The 20,085-nt window shown below is 44.3% G+C and overlaps 1 protein-coding gene across 1 annotated transcript in view; it reads left to right on the forward strand.

Moving 5' to 3' along the window:
- The first annotated feature begins 497 nt into the window (after positions 1–497).
- The window catches only part of ILDR2 (immunoglobulin like domain containing receptor 2), a 58,609-nt gene continuing 39,021 nt past the window's right edge, over positions 498–20,085 (forward strand). Inside the window, exons 1-3 of the mRNA XM_060134099.1 lie at positions 498–604; positions 16,588–16,920; positions 17,781–17,900. Of these exons, the coding sequence (XP_059990082.1) occupies positions 559–604; positions 16,588–16,920; positions 17,781–17,900 (499 nt within the window). The 5' untranslated portion in view covers positions 498–558. The remainder of the gene's footprint in view (positions 605–16,587; positions 16,921–17,780; positions 17,901–20,085) is intronic.

A 20,085-nucleotide genomic window follows, 5' to 3' on the forward strand; every position in this document is an offset into this window, starting at 1 on the left:
GACTCCCCCTCCTCGAGTCCCCAACCCCGCTTCTGGCTCGGGTTCCGAACGCTGGCTTCGCTGGGAGCAGCCGCGCTGATCGCTCCCGGCTCCGCGCAGCCCGCCCTGCCGCCTCCCCCGCGCCCCCTCTCCCCCCTGTACTTTGTCACTCAGCGCTGACCTGCGGCCCGCAGGGGCGTGCACGTGACCGAGAAACTTTGGTAGCCCCGGGGCGGCTGGCGGCGGGGCCAGGAGCCGGCGGCTGAGCTCCCCCGCGCGGCGCGCTCTGTGGCCGGAAGGCGCTCGGTGGGCCGAGCTGCCTGGGCGTGCGGGTGCGCCAGCCCGCGGGGAAGGCGCAGCCGAGCGCCGCGCGGACCCCGGGAGCCCGCGGCAGCGCGCGTGCCGCCGGCGGCGCGGTCAGCCCGGGGCCCCGCCTGCGCGGCCCGGGCGGCGGCGCCCAGGGACTCCGGGGGCCCGCTCGCGCCCGCCGTCGCCTCCGCCACTCGGTTACCTCGATCCTCCCGTCTCTGTCGCTTCCCACTTCCCTCACTCCTTAATCTGGATGGGAAGTTGGGGAAAATGGACAGGGTCGTGCTGGCGTGGGTTGCTCTCTTCTGGCTAACAGGTAAGAGGCGTTTTCTACCGAGACGGATAACTTTATATGTATTCCGGTACTGGTACTGTTCTAACCCTAGCCCACCCACCGCACCCCCAGTTACCCCCCATTGTGCTTAAAGCTGCTTAGCAGGCTGGTGGTAAGTGGGGGGAGGGGTGTGTGTGTGTGTGTGTGTGTGTGTGTGTGTGTTAGAATGATGGGGGAGGCGGGGAGAAACCCCGTATCAAGTGAGCTGGATCGAGATGCAGGTGTTTTGACTCATTCGAGATATGAGATTGTTCTTTCCAGTGTGCATTTCTCCTTTCATACAACGGTTCTTCCTCGGTCTTATCTTGACTTTGTAATGCTGTGAGTCCTGGGAAAAGCCTGGTTGGGAAAAAAAAAAATGAAAGCTCGGAGGAAACTGATTAATTAAGAGAACTGGTTTTCTGGGGGTTGGAAGTAAAGGAGTGTCTTCTTAATTCCTTCCCTAGAGAAGCCGGGAGCCCCAGGGACATTCTTCAGTGGCTCCTAGGTGTGCAGGGGAGCGGGGATGAGGAAGGACATGGGCATGGAGGCTTGATTGGTTGTGGAGTTGAGGGCCCCACTCGCATTTGGTACCATTTGGGGAGTGGTCCCATAGAAGAGAATAGCCTTCCTCCCCCCATAAACAGGTGGGAACACCCCCTAATAAAGATAATTTGCAGAGACATTCAGAAGGTAGGGCCTTCCCTTAGCATTAGAGTCACTTCCTCTAGCTGAGACCTCTGTGTTTCCCCCTCCCTTTTGGTGAACTTTCTCCCCACCCTCCTGAGGTCTGGACCGGCTCTGGTTCCTAACACGTGTTCCCACAGGATGATCTGTGAGGTTGAGAGATAGGTGGCCAGGCTGAATGGGCAGCCCTGAGAGATTCACAGAGCAGCCCTGCCTTGGGTGGAGGTGGAGGGGTTAGGAAGGCTTGGGTAGTCTGGACTGGGTCTGAGGCAACAACTCAAAGCAAGGTGGAACCAAGTGATGGAGGAGAGGAACAAGGGAGCAGAAAAGTGGTGAAGACAAGATGGGGTAGTGAAGGGCAGGAGAGAAAATGGAAAATAGCACCAAGAACAAAGTTGTGTCCCCTCTGGGAGCACTGAAGACTGGGAAAAATCAAGTCAGTAGGAAAAGAAGAACAAGATAAAAATATCTAAGGCAAGTGACTGAAAGAGGGTAAAATACATTCAAGAAGAAAGACAAAACCACTATGTCACTTAGCTTCAGAATAAGATTATAGATTGCCTCAGTTTTTCTTTCTATTCCTAATGAAGGGTCCCTAACACTGGCTTTTGCCCCCTGTGGGGCTTAGGTTTGGGGAGGGGTCCCTCAGCAGAGTTAGCCTCTTCTCTTGGCTGCTATGAGTTCATCCCTCCCACATTATTCAAATATGAATCATCTCTAATTTCAGGGATTGCCTGATCCATGTCTCCCCACTCCCCTGGCCTCCCAGTGCCTTCTACTTCCACCCTCACTGATTCTGAACGTCCTTAATTTGCCTCTACTTCTCAGTTATCATATTTGAGGGGAACTTTGGCCTCGAACCTTTATCACCGCCTCCCTGAAGTCCGCTAGGCATCTGGGGAGGGGTCCCCAAGTCAGAGGTGCTCTTCCAGACACCCTGGGGTATACCCAAAAAGAGCTCTCTAGGGATTTGCAGGGCATGGGGCAGAAGGGGAACATATAGCCCTTGCTAGATGGCTGACAGCTTTTCATGAAATGGTCCCTGGGACCATCTAATTCAGTCCTCTCAGTTTATACAAATGGAGGCCCAGAGAGGCAATGTGCACACAGCGAGTGTGTGTTGGAGCGGGCGCTAGACCCAGTCCTCGCAAACCCCGGGCCAGTCCTGTTTGCACTCTCCTGAGCTCCCTCTCTGAGCTTTGTGGGGTGTGTGTGTGGGGGGGGTTGTTTTTGTCTTGAGGGAAGGTGCTGCTTCATCTGGTCTGTGCTTTCTCCCATCCGCACCTGGAGAGGTTGCTCCTGCCTGGAAGCAGGCAACAGGTTAGTTATCAGGGCCATCCCAGCTGTCAGAGGGCTGGGACTTCCAGCCTCTGCAAGTAAGCCTGGCTCCGGAGATCCCACTGGCATCCCCTGGTCCCAGTTTCCCCTTCCCCCCGCATCCCACCGTGGACAAGCCTAAGCCTCAGCCTCAGCAAAGTGAAGCAGCTAACAATGGCGTCTGGGGAGAGGGAGGGAGGGAAGAGAGAGGAGCAGCAAGGATGAGATGGATTCAGACTCATTGTTCACAGAGCAAAGGTAAGACATTTCAGTCCAGCCCAATCAATGAATCCTCTCTTGAGTGGGTGGTGGAAGGGGAGGGAGAAAGGAAAGGACAGATTAAAAATGAGTCAGAGAGCCAGGAAAAAAACCACATTCATTCTCCCTCTCCCTCCCTTTCTCTCTCTTCTCTATCTCTTCCTCTCCTCCCCTCCCCCCCGCCCTTAGTTTCTCTCTTTTCATGCAGGCTGAGCAATTTCTAATCAACACTTCAGGCTTTTTTCCTCAGACTCTAGCAGCTCCTTCCTCGTCTTTCATTACAAAAATTCTGTATTTTTTTTCTGCTGTATATTTAGCCTCATGATTTCTCATTGTCATTGTGATGCTGCTTCCTGTAATAAATTGTTTTGTTGTTGTCCTTGTCGTTTTGCACGAAACAAAATGCTTACCAGCTGCTCTTTTAGCAACAGGTACCATCTAGCAATAGGACTTGAGGAGGGTTCACTCTGTCTTTGTTCTTGAATATGGATGGCGTTTCAGCCCTTCCTGGCAGCAGAGGCTGCAAGAAACGCCAGAGCTGTGGCGACACTCTGGGAGCAGGCAGTTCGTCTTCCTGGAGACTCTTTTGGGTCTCTCTGTGACGAAGAGTGCTTGTTCTATTAGCATTTCTTTTGGTACCCTTTTGGTTGTATTCATTCATTTATTCATCCTTTCTCCAAGTCTGTATTGAATTCCTGTGGTTTCTAAGTATTATGATAGGTGCTGAGAATAGAGAGAGAAAAGACACAGTCCTTGCCCTCAAAGAGTTGTCAGTCTAGTCAGTGAGTCAAATGAGTTTTCAGGTAATTTTGATATGGAGGTAAGAGGTCCTATGATAAGAGCCATGAGAGCTGCACAGGTGCTACGAGAGCACGGATGAGGCATACGTGCCTGAAACCTGGGGTGGGAGTGGAGCAGCTCGGAAACAAACTCCCAAAGAGGTGATGGCTGAGTTAATACATTTATTCACACACAGTCAGCTGCTGAGTTACTGTCACATCCAGGCATTGTGCTGGGGTTAATAAGACAGCCCTGCCTTCAAGGAGCTTACAGTTTGATGGTGGAGACTCCAGTGATGGAACAGTGATCACACAATTATGGAATACCCTGTACAAAGGCCATGATAGAGATCTGCACTAACTGTTGTGGGTGCCTCATGGTGGCTTCTAACCCAGCCTGCAGCAGGCAGGGAGGTATCCAGACACGGTGGCTGGTTTGGTTTGCATTCAGGTAGATGCGTGGTGACCATGAGAGGATGGGCTTGGGTATGGAGGGTTAAAGTGTAATTAGCCCTGGAGAAGGAAGAGTTGCTTTCAGAGATTCCTGACACCTTAATTTCCATTATCTCCCTTCCGATCCTGTATACTTTTCAATTTTTCTCCCTCCTCTGTTCTACTTTCCTCCACGGAAGAGACCTTTTTCATACCGGAGCATCTTCTTCCAGCATCTTGTCACAGCCCTCTCCATGTCCCACCATGCTCAGCCTGGGTGCTTCTCTCTAGACTAGGAGAGGGGGGTTGCTTCAGTATCCCCATTACTCTTTAGATTCATGATTCTGCTGAATGGCTAGTTTATACAGATTTGGTTATTAGTTCTAGTAGTCCTAGTGCAACACTATGCTAGTACCATGCTGTGGTCTTAGTTCAAGTACCTAGTGCTTAGTACAGCGTTAGTAGCATTAGTACCAGGACTTGGTTAGTGGAAAGAACCCTGACCTGGGATTTGAGGATTGGGTTCCAGTCCCATCTTCTTCACAAATTAACTGTATATCCATGGGATCTGGGTCTTATGATCAGTTTTTTTCTTTTTGGCATGTAATTTTATTTTTTCATTGAGATATAATTGACATGTAACATTAGTTTCAGGTGTACAACATGAGTTCATGTTTGTATATATTATGAAATGATCACAACAGTAAGTCTAGTTAACATCCATCACCATATATAGTTACAAATTTTTTTCTTGTGATAACTTTCAACATTTATTCTGTTAGCCACTTTCAAATATTCAACACAGTATTATTAAATATAGTCATCATGCCGTGCATTATATCCTCAGGACTTATTTATTTTATAACTGGAAGCTTGTAGACTTTGACCCCCTTCACCCACCCACCAACTCTGGCAACCACCAATCTGTTCTCTGTATCTATGAGCTCGTTTTTTTGTTTTTAAAGTTTACATGTATAAGTGAGATCATACAGTATTTGTCTTTCTGACTTATTTCACTTAACATAATGACCTCAGGGTCCATCCATGTTGTCACAAATGGCAAGATTTTATTCTTTTTTATGACTGAATAATATTCCATTGTGTGTACATGTATATAAATATAAATTTTATATATATATATATACACACATATAAAAAATATACATGGCACCTTCTTTATCCATTCATGAAGCGATGGACACTTAGGTTGTTTCCATATCTTGTCTATTGTAAATAAAGCTGCAGTGAACACGGGGTTGCATGTATTATAATCTTTTGAATGAGGTCACATCTTAGGTCACTTTCAGCTCTAAGATTCTATGGTTCTGAACTTTTCTCCATTTAACTTTGATGAGTTGGAAATCAGACTTACAAAGCAATAGATCCTTAGTGAGGAGCCATGGAGGGAGCCCCATTTGTCTTCAGCCTTTCCCTGACCACTAATGATTGGAATGAAAAATGGCAGCTGGGAAGGGAGAGCTCTTGTTACCATTTTCAGAGGAACAAGTGGAGTAGCACTGAGTGCTTGGTGGACAGGATAGGGTCCACTCTGAACAATTAAATGTAGTCATACTGGGGACTGCTGAAGCAAGGCAAGTGCTTTGGGCCAGATGAGATTAATCCTACTCTAGCCAACATGGCCCTAGAACGTCCCTTCTAGTCTCAACTTCTTGTTCCAGGACACACTCTTCACCCCTTCCAACTATTTTAGCTCTTATATCAACTTACCGCCAATCAGGAATATAAAGAAAGGTATGATCTGATTGTTGCTCTTGCTTATTTAGATACTGTAATGCTTTTCTATGTGTTAAATGGCTTTCATGGACATTATCCCTTTTGATCCTTCTAAGTAAGTAAGGCTGATATTACCTACCTATACATAAAAGAGAGTAAATGACTTGTCTAAGTCTATGGTATCTTATTGATTATCATAAGAAATAGTGTCACTGACTTACATATGACTTGGTTGTTTCAAATGCCTGAATCCAAGAGAAACATTATTTTCTGGTTAAGGTGGGTGAAACTGGAACTCCTGATTTAAGGGAACATACATGGTATCTATTATGGGGCATTGGGTAGTGAGGCTCAGAGTTCATAGAACTCAGGGAAATATTACAGGGAGAAATGATAAAGAATAGCATTTAGTATTTCTAATTAAATCCTAAGATCTACAGGAAAAGAGTGAATGAGGAGTGCTCTAGTGAGGCACGGGAGAGCAGTGGATGTGACCCTGTGACAGCAGAGACTGCTGGCATGTCAGAGCCCCTCTGGGACTAGGGGCTGGTACTGTGCACGCAGGAGCTACACAGGATGTCACTGTGGCATATGTACGCTTAAAATCTTGGTCTTCAAGATGGCTTTTGGCTTCCTGAGAATGAAAGAAGGCATTTTGGATAACTAGAGTTCTTTATGGGCCATGGAACAAGGAAGAACTCAGAAGAACATGCTGCTTCCCTGTTCTCCTACAGCAGCTAGAGCCCTGCAGGACATGGTTCTCTAAAATAGGAGTAGAACCTTCACATTCAACTGGGATCCTGCATCGTTACTCCTCCTTTGCCCTTGGATCGTCAGGGGGCTGTTGGGGGAGAGGGATGAGGCTCAAACTGACCTGGATTTGAATACTAACCTAATAGTTTACCTTATTTTCTTTAAAGTGGGGAAGCTAACTTACCTTATAGGGTTGTTGTGATCATTAAAATGAAATTATGTACAACTCGTAGCACAATATTTGGCAAATAGTAAGCTCTCAATACTTATTATGAACCCCAAATAGGAATATTAGTCAGCATTTTGATGCAGCAACAAGCAACCCCATAATCTCAACAGCTCACAACACCAAACATTTAGTCGCTCGTGTTCTATGAGAGCTGCAGTCAGTTACAGGTCAACTGTAGCCAATTGGTGGACTTGGCTCAGTTCCAAATGTCTTCTTAGTCCAAGGCCCAGGATGAAGGATCAGCCACTATCTAGGCATGCTGTTCTCATGGTGGAGGACTCAAGGTGGGTAGGGGGAGGGCACAGAGCCAAACCACACAAATGCCTTTTAAGCTTCTGCTTGGACAAGTCTTATGGTACATGTACTCATATTCCATTGACCAAAGCCTGTCACATGGCCAAGCCTCTAGTCATTGGAGTAGTAAGTGTACTCTACCTCCAGGGAACAATCTAAGAGTGAGGAGGGAAAACTAACTGGGAACAAATAATACAATCTATCAACTGAGTTAAATCATTCAACAAATGTGTTGAGTACCTACTACGTAGCAGACTTTTTAAAAGCCTGAAGGAGAGAGCTTGTTATTAATGGCAGAGCCAGATGACTAAATAGGAACTTCTTGGGCAAGGTGATGTGATTCTCTAGGGTAATATGACTGCTATAAGAGCAAGAAGAAGCATCTACAGGAAGTGCTAGCTGAGGAAGTCCGGAAAGATAGGTAGGAGTTACTAGAGAAAGAGTGGGACGGAGAAAAGGGAAATTTACAGAGGAAACAGCATGTGCAAAAGCCAACAATCAAAAGAGGACATGATGTTTTTCAAAAAGTACAAATATTTTAGTATGGCTGGAGAATTTAGTGGTGCAGGAGAAATGGAAGAGAGTGGCCCCATCTGAAATGGGCCCTTGTACCTCTGAATGCCTAGAGGGAGTCTTTAAAAGGGTGAGAGCAAAGGAGTGCTGTAATCAGATGTGCATTTTCGAAATATCATTTGCACCTCAGTGTGAAGGGTAGATTAGACATAGGCAGACTTGCAGCAAAAACCAGCTAGAAGACCCTTACAGAAAGAGAGGCAAGATATGATGAGATCCTGAAGTCTTGTGGTGCAGTGGAGAAGACAGAAGTGGACAGAGTGACCAGAGATGGAGGAAGTAGTCCATAGTCCTGGGTTGGTTGGATGCGGAGGCTGAAAGACAGGAGTATCAAAGATGCCTCCAGGTACCTGGCTTGGGTCTGCTGGGGATGCCATTTGTGGACATGAACTAATATAGGAAGAGAAACGTGTAAGGGAGGGAGAGACAAGTTCAGTTTTTTTCATTAGATTAGTTAGAGTATAGCCTAAGATGCTATAACAAAAACACCCTAAAATGTAGTAACTCATACAAAATTGTTCTTTTTTTTCTCTCTCCCGTAACAGTAGAGATCTAGTGGGACAGAGTCTACCATTCCCAACATGTGGCTCCCAAGACTGCTCCAGTGATAGTTACTCTTCAGCAAGCAGAAGCAAGGAAAGCAGAGGGTCAGGGCAAGTAGTTTATTTTCAGAGAGGCGGCATGGAAATAACACGCATCACTTCTCCTCACATACCTTTGTCCTGAATCTAGTCCCATGGCCACAATTAGCTGCAAGGGAGGCTAGGAAATGTAGTATGTGGCTGGCTTGGCTGGCCAGATTAAAACCTGGGAAGTTCTGTTACTAAAAGAAGGGAGCAGTTAGCATCTCCATCTATAGAATGATGAGTTTGGGGTGCTTGTATAACATCCAGATGGAGAATGAAGTTATATATTTGGGTCTGGAGCTTGGGTGAGAGATCTAAACTGGAAATACAGGTAACAAGTTGATAAAAGTGGAGAAGAGCTTTCATACAGGAGCTTTCTCTGTCCAAATGGCTGATCCATCCTAGAAGTCTGACCCACCTGAATGAATCAGGACAGCTTCCAAAGCACCTTGGCCCTGCAGGGTAGAGACTGACCTCTTTTAGTACTGCTTTAGTCGTATTGGAACAGCATGTGGGCCAGCTAGACATTACCCACGAGCTCATTTCAGATCTCTGGAAGACGAGGCAATCAGACAGAAAGGAGATATGCTTCTTGCTTTCATCTGCACAGTGGTGGCAGAGAATGGGAAAGCATGGCTCCATGGGACACACAGAACATATGCTTAATGAATGGCAAGCTCGGTGTGCACAAGCGCTAGAGTTATTGGCAGCGAATAATAACTAGGCCATGAGCAATGCCCACCTGGGCGAGGGCAGCACCAGTGTCTACTTTAGCCCCATGGAAAGGGGGGGAGATACTGATGCCCTTTAGGAGTTTTGGGGAGAAAACATGCAAGAATGCTGTCGTATTTTTTATTATCTCAAAATAGTACATCTGGTCACCCTAACCCTAAAATGGATCAAGCCATTAGGTACTATGGTAGCAAACAAGAGAAACTGATTCTGTCCAATTTAAGCAGGAAAGACATTTATTGAAAGGAAATTGAGTAACTTGCAGGACTAATAGGCAAGCTGGAGAACTAGGCTTAGAAAATAGGCAAACAGCAAGGAAATGTCTACTCTTCTTGGTAAAGGCTTTTTTTTGTTTTTTGTTTTTTTTTTGCGGTACGCGGGCCTCTCACTGTTGTGGCCTCTCCCGTTGCGGAGCACAGGCTCCGGACGCGCAGGCCCAGCGTCCATGGCTCATGGGCCCAGCCGCTCCGCGGCATGTGGGATCTTCCCGGACCGGGGCACGAACCCACAACCCCTGCATCGGCAGGCGGACTCCCAACCACTGCACCACCAGGGAAGCCCGGTAAAGGCTTTTTTATTTTATTATTTAACCCAACTATATCAAGAAGATGAATGGTTTCTACTTCTGGGGGAAAAAAGGTTCAAGCTGTGTTTTGTCTTTAAAAATTGAGCCTGTGGGTCATCATTTCCCAAAATGCTTTGCTTCCCATGCTGACATTGCTACTAAGAGATGGACACACCATGGACCAAACCTAGTGGAGATGCTCGGACACTCCTTATCCATCTCTTACACTTAGAAAACCTGCCCATTAATTGTTCCTAAAACAATGTCCTAGGAAATTGGGACAGTATGTTAAAAATGTGAGGACAGAAAGATGAATTTCTTAAAGATCTAACTTAAAGGCAGGAAAAGGAAGATGTGTATTGTCATACTGGATGAAGAAAAAACTTAGGAGTCTGAAAGCCAAGATATGCTCGTGAATGGGCAATTCTGAGGTCAAATCCCACTTCTGGGAGTTCAAGAGTTAAGGGATGGGTGAGCTTGATACAAAATTTCTAAAGATGCCTGTCTGTGGTGATGATAATTTTCCATGATCTTTAGCAGCAATCTTTGTTTCTCTAAAATGGGGCTGTGCTTATAGATCTGCCTCTCAAAGATGCTGGCAGGAATAGCTTACAACTAGTGGGGAAAAGGAACTTGCTTTGAAAAAAATGAAAGTACTAAAATAAGAACAGCATTTCTGTAGATACTGCTTTTGTTATCCTTGCAAGAACACAATTCGTCATGTATAGAATCCTTTTCTTTACATGAGAATTGGGGCAGGAACTTATTTTGCCACATGCAGTGAGGCATTGTCTGCACTTGGAGCTGATCCTCCCTGGCCTGGTGACTTGGTACCCCTGGTGACTAGCTGAGATGGGAGCTGATGCTCTGAGCTGTCACTCATCACTCTACTTTTAGGCAGCTTTCCTAGTTATTGACCAGAATCCATTCTCTGCACTGAGGACCACCTGCTAAGAAAGGCCCTTCCGATTCACTTGTTCATTTGTTCATTCCACATATTCATTCCATAAAATAGAGCTTGCTGTATACTGAGGGTACAGAATCAACCAATCCTGGTCCTTGCCCTCAGGGACCTTAGAGTTAGAAACCAAGTTTATATTGAATTTCTCAAGCTCAGAGACTGGTCTTTTAAATCTGTGTTCCCAGAATGTAACATTGTATTTTAAAACATATTTTTGAATGAATTTGTATTAGATAGCCAAGGGCGGTTTTCCTGAGGATCAGGGGAACAATAAAAACAGAAGGAATGGTCTGGTGGTCTAAGAATGATGACTCCCTCCTCTGCAAATGTAGAAAACCACCTGTGATCTTCAATCTTCAGTATGTCTTCCGGTGCTTCTTTCAGTCAGGAATCCTAATTTTTACAGATGTATTCTATATAGTATGATATAGGACATACTTCACTTACTTTACTCTTTCCAGTTTTTTGGGATACTTGCTTTATTTTGTAGGATGAAACATGGATTCTTTCCATACTCCTGTAAGTGTTCTTATAAGAGCTTAAAAACACAAGTCCCTTATGGTGTCACCCCTGCCTGGACTCAGACTCCCAGCCTTCCCATTGTGCCAGGACGTGTTTGTTCACGTGTGTGCATGACACACACTCAGTGCTTCTTTCAGTCTACCTCCCAGAAACTCCTCAGTTACATGCCCTGATGTTTCCCCAGGATGGGAGAATAACATATTTATAGTCAAAGAATGGAAAACATCTTAGTATGCCTGGAACTTGCATGGGCCCAAATCATGGAGAAGACCTTACATGCCGTGTCAAGGCATTTGGGTTTTCTCCTAAAGGAATGGGAAGTCATTGGAGGCCTCATAGCCTGACATGATTCGATCAGTCTTTTAAAAAAAGAATATTCTAGATGGAAAAAATGTGGAGAGTACATCGGGCTGAGAGACCACTGAAGAGGCTATTATAAAACCAAAAATGTAATGAGGACTTGTGTAAAGTGATAGTAAGAGCTTTGGGGCCAGTCAACCTGGGTTCAAATCTGTCACTTGCTAACCCTGAGGTGTTTGGCAAGATACATACAGTTTCTGAGGATCAGTTTCTTCATCTGTAAATTGGGTGTAATGATAATACCGACTTTACAGGATTTTTGGAGAGAATTTATTAAGATACTCCATGGCACTTAATACAATTTCTAACATACAGTAAGTGTTTCATAATCACTTCCTGGTAGAAGGAATAGAAACTTGATTTATTCCCACTAGGAGTGACCATGGGAAAAGAGAAGGGTCAAATTTGAGAGAGATTTAGAATTAGTGGCCACTGAATATCGTTAGAGCCAAAGAGGAGATGATCAAAGCTATGAGTTCTATCTACGATGATAGGACAGTGAGCATACTGGCAAAAGAGCTAGGGAGACAAGAAAGACTGGTTTATAAGCAAGAGTTGAGGTGGGAAAAGAGAAGATGATGAACAAAGTTTGGATATGTTTAATTTGAAGTATCTGTTAAACGTGCAGATGAGGTTTCATGAAGTTGAGGGTCTGAGACATAACGGGTAGTTGGAACCATGGGAGAATAAGATTTCTTAAATCAAATGCACAGGTGAACATTACAAAGAGGCTGAAAAATTTTAATTTGTTTACCTGGCATTTAAAGGTATTCTTATTAGCCTGTATAGACTCCAGCATAAGAAGTACTAGGTTTTTGGCATCTGACAGGTGGTAACATAGAAAAACAAAAAAAATCTATAAGAGGTGGGACCCAAGTTCAGGATACTAACCTAGCCCCAGGGCAGATCTATTGGGAATTGGAGTCAGAGGGAGGGTGTTCCCAGGCCAAATCTCAGTGTCCCTGGGGAACTGTCAATCTTGGTCCTCATCCAAATTAGCTCCTATCTCTGAAGGGCCCGATCTGGGGTAGGAGTGGGTGTCCCATGAGAGGTAGTTTTTGAAGTTGGGTGGATAGCAAGGTTACAGTTTCAGATATGGATCAGTCATGTGTGAGGATAGAGGGAACAAAACCTAATCCTCAGGAGAAGGGCTTATATCAGAGCCCAGGCAAGCAGAATGGAACTCAGGGCAAGGCTTTGGTACCAGTGGATTGCAAATCAGGTGGAAACACAGTCTCACATAAACACAGGCTGAGGGAAAGACATGTGGCTCAGTGGGTGTAGGAACCCCTGCCCTCGCCCAGAATCCAGGGTTAGGGCCAGAAGAGCAATTCTAGACCTTACCCTCCAGTGGGAATGGGGTTCCTAATAGGTTTGGCCTGGGCAGGCTTGGGACCTGGGTGGCATTCATCCTACATTTTGATGCTTCTAGAGCTAACACAGGGATTGGCATCTTCAGCTTTCTCTCTAACTCTTCACTTTTATGGTCCTCAAAGATCCAATAAACTGACATTTCCTTGAAATTCCTAGATCTGTCCTCTCCAGCTATCCAGATCTATCCTTAGCTTAGATTCCCAAGGTTTCCATTATACCTGCATATATATACATCTCTGTGTATGTGTACACACACTCAGGGTACCCTCGGTTTCCAGCTTCCAGGAGCAGCAACAGCTACATTTATTGAGTGCTTACTGTATACCAGTGTTATCCTAAGTGCTTAGGATAAAATCTTTTTTTTTTTTTTTTTTTTTTTTGCGGTACGCGGGCCTCTCACTGTCGTGGCCTCTCCCGTTGCGGAGCACAGGCTCCGGACGCACAGGCTCAGCGGCCATGGCTCACGGGCCCAGCTGCTCCGCGGCATGTGGGATCTTCCCGGACCGGGGCACGAACCCGCGCCCCCTGCATCGGCAGGCGGACTCCCAACCACTGCGCCACCAGGGAAGCCCAGGATAAAATCTTATTTAACCCTCAAACAGCTCCATAAGATAGTTACTATTATTCTGGTTTTACCAGTAAGGAAACTGAAAGTCCTAAGACTTAAGTAATTTGCCTTATGTCATGCAGCTAGGAAGTGGTAGGGCTTGGATTCTAACTTAGGACTCACTCTAAAATCCATGCCTTTAATTATCATGCTGTAAAGAGGCAGATGTTTCTGGAAACATATTCTTTATTCTTTGGAACATGAACTTATGTGTGTGTCATAGAAGCTGTGAATTGACTAACCTCTATTAATAATTAAGGGAGTGCACAATTTTAAAAAATGATAATTAAGGGAGCTGAATGGCTTGGTCAAGTAGCTAATCCATTAACAGAGAACAGAGCTGAGGAGGGGGTTATTCTTAGTAATCATCTAATGAAGAAAACCCCATACTTAACTCTCTCAAAAAAACCAAAAACAACCCCCCCCCCAACACTTTTGTCTGCACCTGCCTCCTTCGCTGGTTTCATTTATCTTGGAATGCTAAGGAAATGTGATTTCCCAAGAAGAGCCTGAATAGGTAGCAGAGAAGAAGGGTGGTTGGTCAACTACCGAGCATTGTGCTGGGAACAACGCCTGTGATTGGTTATCCAGTCTCAACCACTGCTAACTGAAGACACTTCAACTCTCTGTCCCATTTTGTTACCTGGAAAACTGGAGCGTGAATAAGGTTTTGAAGAAGAACTACAAGGTTAAAAATAAATGCAATAGAATTTAAGGAGAAACTGTTGAAAAAAAAAAAAGCCTTTTCCTCATCCAGGTGTGTGAGTTGGAAAGAGTGGAATCAGCCACACCAACATTTGGGGGTGGTGAAGGGAAGCAGTGGAGCCTGGGAACTAGGGTTCTTTTCTGAGCTGGGGTTCTTTTCTAGGAATTATTTGCCCCTCAGTGGGGCTGATCTACATAATTTGGCTGTAATCAAACCTATTAGTGGTGGATGTTCATCGAGATTCAGGAGCCTTAGAATGGGAGGCGAGGCAAAAGGCAGGAAAGGTGAGGTAGGATTTGCATTTGAGATCTCCCCTCTACTGGTCATGGTCAAGGTTCTCTGTTATAGAGTTCACTCTCTGCAGGCGCCCAGAGAGAGAGATAAGGTTTGTTAACAACTCTGTTGAGTAAGGAATATGAGGCTCATTTTACAGGTGAGTATTGCTTAAGAGGCTTCATTAAGGTCTCACCATTAGTACAATGGCCAGATGAGATTCAAAGCCCTATCTTTTGATGCCAATGCTCTCTTACTATACTATGCTGTTTATAAGTCATTTAACCCGTTTTCTCTGCAAAGTCCTAGAAATTCCCATGTTAATAGTCATTCATTTGCTCACCCATTCCTTCATTTATTCCATAGTAGCTATCGAGCACTATTTAGTGTTTAGCACTATTTCAGATTTAGTGTTTCGAAACACTAAATCTCAAATATTCTGTTGCATTCTCTTCCCAATTCCATAGAATGCAGAAACCTTTTCTCCCTAACAGGAATTAGAACCTAGTTTTCACAGTGCTTTCATGGAAGAGAGGCACTGGTCTGGAACTCAGAAGTAGGTACAAATATGGTATCTTGCCCTTGTTAAGAGAGCTTCTATAAAGACAGTTTCATGAATAAGTGCATGTTTGAGCTGTGAGAGTGAGTTTGCTTTGTGGGATGTCATTGGGACCATGGGCAATAGTGAAGAACAGCAGGCTTCCCCTGGAAACTAGCCCTTTCTTGTACGTCTCAAGTCCACCTGCAATTCTAGGGTGAAACTCTTTGCCTCAAGCTACCTGAAGCTGGCTTGGCAGGCTCCTGGATTCAACTCTGAACCTCTTTATCATGTCTTTCTATTCATATTCCGTTTTTCTGCCTCTCATCGTGATTCTACTTCTGCTTCTAACCTTAGATCAAGCTAGAAACTCTTAACTCTCCCATTCACCTGAAGAAGTTATGTTCTCTTTGCCTGGAATTTCTAGATCTTACCATTGAGTTCATAGAAGCCCTTTGCCTCTCAAACACTCCCCTGGGCTTTCATTCACTGAAATTTCCCTCTCTTTCTTGGACACCAAGCCTCAAACTGATCTTTTTAAACACTTAAACTTCTCATCTGCTTTCTAGTCTCCCCCCACCCTTTTTTGATTACCCTTCAAAGCTTTTGAACTTAGTCTACTGCTTTTGATCCAAAATTCTCCATTCCTCTCAAAGCCTTCTTTCCCCCTTAATCTCTGTCTTGTTTGCTGGGTCACCAGCTGGAAGGGAAGTCACTTCCTCCTGAAGTCATATGTCCTGGCTTCACTGTCCTCATTTATCAAATAGCTGTTGAGTATCTATGGGTTTCACCCAGGACAGCAAGATAAGACACATTCCTTACCTGACCCGACAAGTCTGATGGAGGCATGAAAATAAGTATAAAATTATTACAAAATTATTATAGTAAATGTCTAGAGGAGAATGCTGGGGATACTGATGGCACAAAGGAGGAAGTGACAAATGGATTGACTGGTCACAGAAGACTGGACAAGAAGCCTTTGAATTGGTTTTGACAGATGGAAAAGAGTTTCTCAGGAAGAGAAGTGAGGAAAAAGCATTCCATAAACAAGAAATATCAAGATCTAGAGGTGTGATATACCATGTCCCACTTGGGGGAACCGTTAGTTTGGTATCATCGGAGGTTGGTGCTCAAATGGACGTGCTACAAGATGTGAGGCAGAGGAGGAGTAGTTGATGGGGCACCTTAAATGCCTTGCCAAGAACTTTGGGTTTTGTCCTGAAGGCCATGGAGGATGAGTGAAGGGTTTTAAGAAGGAGGGTCATAACAGTCAGATTTAGAAAGATAACCTGAACTTATAGCAAGGAGAATGGACTGCATGTGGGCAACTGCCAGCAGGGAGACCAGACGAGAGATTATTGCAAAATTATAAGCAAGAAATGAGGAGAGCGTACACACAAGCAACGGTAGTGGGGTTAAAGAAGGGGAAGGAAATATTAAAGATGTTAAGAGGTCAAGTTGACACGACTTTGTGACCAGTTGGACACTGGGAGTGAAGGCAGGTTTCTGGACAAGGCAACCAGGTAGATACTGATGCTCTTCATTGTGATGGAGAAAACAAGGGGAGAGACAGGTTAGGGAGGTAAGGTGGAAAGGCACACCTATGATATGTGAGGTGAGGTCCAGGACACTGATACCATTTGGACATGTTCATTCTATTTTGCAGCCATAGCTGGAGGCCTTCAGGTCACAGTGCCCGACAAGAAGAAGGTGGCCATGCTCTTCCAGCCCACTGTGCTTCGCTGCCACTTCTCCACGTCTTCCCATCAGCCTGCAGTCGTGCAGTGGAAATTCAAGTCCTACTGCCAGGATCGCATGGGGGAATCCTTGGGCATGTCTTCTCCCCGGGCCCAATCTCTCAGCAAAAGAAACCTGGAATGGGACCCCTACTTGGATTGTTTAGACAGTAGGAGGACTGTTCGAGTGGTAGCTTCCAAACAGGGCTCGACCGTGACCCTGGGAGATTTCTACAGGGGCAGAGAGATCACAATTGTTCATGGTAATAATGTCTCTGTTTTGAATCTAGGGAAGATTGGTTCCATTCTTCCCAGATACAAGAGGATGTCAGCCTTGCGCCCTTTCAATCCCTCAAGACTTTGATTTTATGGGGGATGGGAGTATCAAGAAACCTAGCAAATTGCTTTAATGGGATGGCGTGGAGAGGAAGGATGGAGGCTTGTAATATCAAGAGAAGACAGAGATGAGCTTTGGAAATAGTCTTTCATGAGCCTGACCTCCAGCCTGAGGAATTTATTATCAGAACTGAATTGAAATGGGTTCTAGTGAAAGCTTTCTCAGTCAAATACCTCACACCTTGACACCAGCCTTTATTGCCCTTTCCTTAACTCAGAAAGCAGACTTCCCTAAGAATTTCCTCTGCTGGGAGAAGGGATGTATGTGTACAAGTTTCAGAGCCAGGTAGATACCATGGCCCAAGCCTCAGGTAGTTTTACATCAGTTCCACCCTTTTTCCTGCTCCCTACAGCTTTGGGCAAGGAAAAGTTCCAAATTTTGAAGAACTCCCGTGAACCCAGCTCATTTCCAGGAGTCCAGGTTAATTCTGGAATTTACTTGGCTTTCAAGGGCCTCTGCAGGCCTGGTTGAAAGCAGTCTTCTATTCCAGAAACCAGACTGGAACTAGACCAGTTTCTGGGGGCGCTCTAATTCTCACCCCTTAGGGATGCTAGCTTTTATTATTGTTTCGTTGTTTGTTTTAAATAAAGCAAACATCTCGTCAAACACCATCAGGGTAAAGAAATAGAACACTACAGACACCCAGAAGGGCTGCCCCCCCCATTGTTTAGTGTTTTCCTTCAGAGGACAGAGTTTAGGACCCAGTCCTTCTCTTTGTGATAACAGATGCAGATCTTCAAATTGGAAAACTCATGTGGGGAGACAGCGGACTCTATTACTGTATCATCACCACCCCTGATGACCTGGAGGGCAAGAACGAGGACTCGGTGGAACTGCTGGTGTTGGGTAAGTGACAACCCTCAGTAACATTTTCATCTTAGACTGCTTGCACTGTTCCCTCTTCTCGCTTCTCCTCCCTGCGTGTGTCAGCAGGTTGCACGCACAGGCTTTACCTTTGGTGCACAGACAAACCAGTTTTAGAATATGTTCTTTATGAGCAGTAGTTGTATTTATTATATTTTGTTTCTTGGTGTCTATGGCCCACATTTTACCATTTTCCTGAATGTTTCTTCTGCTTTCTTAGTTTTTTCCCCTCCTTTCCACTTGCACCTTTAACCCTGATTTCTCTCTGCTCTTATTCTTTACATATGCTAATGATTGAGTAAAATGCCAGAGGCCTTTGAAGCAGGGTAGAGACAGCTGAGAGATAAGAATTCGCTGGTGTGCTAGGATCTCCTGAGACAAAGGAATCTTTTCCCATTCAATTATCTCCACTTTAGACAATCCTAAGGAAAGATGGCTGTAAACTTTTAATAATAAAAGGTGCTCAGTGAAAAGAGCTATGGGGGAGACGTAATAGTGTTTAATTGGAAGGCAAATTTCTTGAAACCTAAAAGTGTCCAAGTTATTCGCAAAGCCACTATAATCTAATCCTTATTAATATTAATTTTTTCATAAATGAAAACTCATTATTTTGGGGTACTTTTCTCTTTTGTGGATTGGAGGAATATCAGTGGGAGATGACCTCCTTGTATGAAACTGAAAATTGAGCACATATTTCGTGCTCTATAAATGTTGGCTGGACAAAAAAATTAGAATAAACGTACAGAAATTAAGAAAAGAAACAACATTAATTGTGGGATAAAAGGTAAATCCTTGAAGCCATTTTACATTTTTTTGTAGCTTCCAAGAAACCAGGTCTTAACAATTTGGGGGGAATATTTAAGGTGCTTTCTTTTAGAAGCAAATGACGTTGAAGGTTAATTTTTACCCTCTGTGGGAAACTCAGTGCCCCAGGAGAAAATGGAATTTGCTTAAGATTTTTAGTTTTACTCTATCATGACTTTGGCAAGTCAACTGTACTGCTTGCCTTAATTTTATAGTTTACAAAATGGATTAAGGTATTAATTATTTATTAATGATTAACCCTTTAATTAATAATAATTAGCCCTTTTTAGACAGTTAGATTAATTTCAAATACATGTTTACTCAAATACATGAGTCCAGTATATGAAGCTTAACTGCTGTGATCTGTAAAAGAATGGGAAATACGACATATATTCAAAAGGAAATAAAAATGTAAAAGGTTTATATTGACATTGTAAAAGACTACAGGGCAATCAGATTCGGGATCTGCTGTGACTCTGTAGGGAATAAAAAGATAAATTTCTGCCTAATAACACAACTCTAATGTCTAAGTTTGAAGGAACAAGTGGCTCATTGAGCCTGCAATTAGCTAATTGTGAACACAGTTATTTGGCCAGTGCAACCATTTGCAGCAAAGTAATTGCCTGGGCAGGAAAAGGAGGCCAGGTAAAAGCCACTTTAAATAATTTGGTCCCAGATCTGCAAATGTGGGGAAATAAATAGAGTGAAAGCCTTGTCATCTGAGGATGTGCTGAAGTGTATGAAGGGCATTGCTCTGGATCAAAACATACAAAGCAACTTGGGCAACGACGCTGTCCTCAGCACCACAGGGTGGGTGAAAGGAAGACTCAGATGAAAATGGTCAACAAAGATGGAAGAAAAGATAAGAACAGAAATCAGTGTTACCCTAAAAAGAACCAAAAAGGGAAAGTGGGGATGCTGCAAATCAGCTCATCACAGTAGAAGCAGCATATCTGTGAGATAAACAGATACATACTAGGGTTCTTGGGGAGGAGAAACACGTAATTCTGCTATCTTCCACATTAATTAGAAATTTATTCTAAATAATTAGAAATGTTCAAAGCATGGTAAATGTGCCATGCTAGTTGTGTTAGTTAATTAAAGGGGTTAGTTTGAAATCTAGGAGAATTTTCTGGGTGCAGGAAGTACTGTATTTACTTCCAAATGCAACATTCTGAGTCTTCTTGGTCTTGACACCCCTTTATGGAATTTTTCAAAGTACCCTCACAGTTTAAAAAATGCTAATTATTTGGTGGTTATATCCTACAGGCCCATTTGTTAGGTATTCTTTTTATGTGAGACTGGGAGAGCAACCTGATTTCTGAAGTCATCCTCAAGGAGATTAAGACCTCAGTGGGAAGAT

The sequence above is a fragment of the Lagenorhynchus albirostris genome, chromosome 2 (assembly GCF_949774975.1).
Source record: "Lagenorhynchus albirostris chromosome 2, mLagAlb1.1, whole genome shotgun sequence".
NCBI lineage: Eukaryota > Metazoa > Chordata > Mammalia > Artiodactyla > Delphinidae > Lagenorhynchus > Lagenorhynchus albirostris.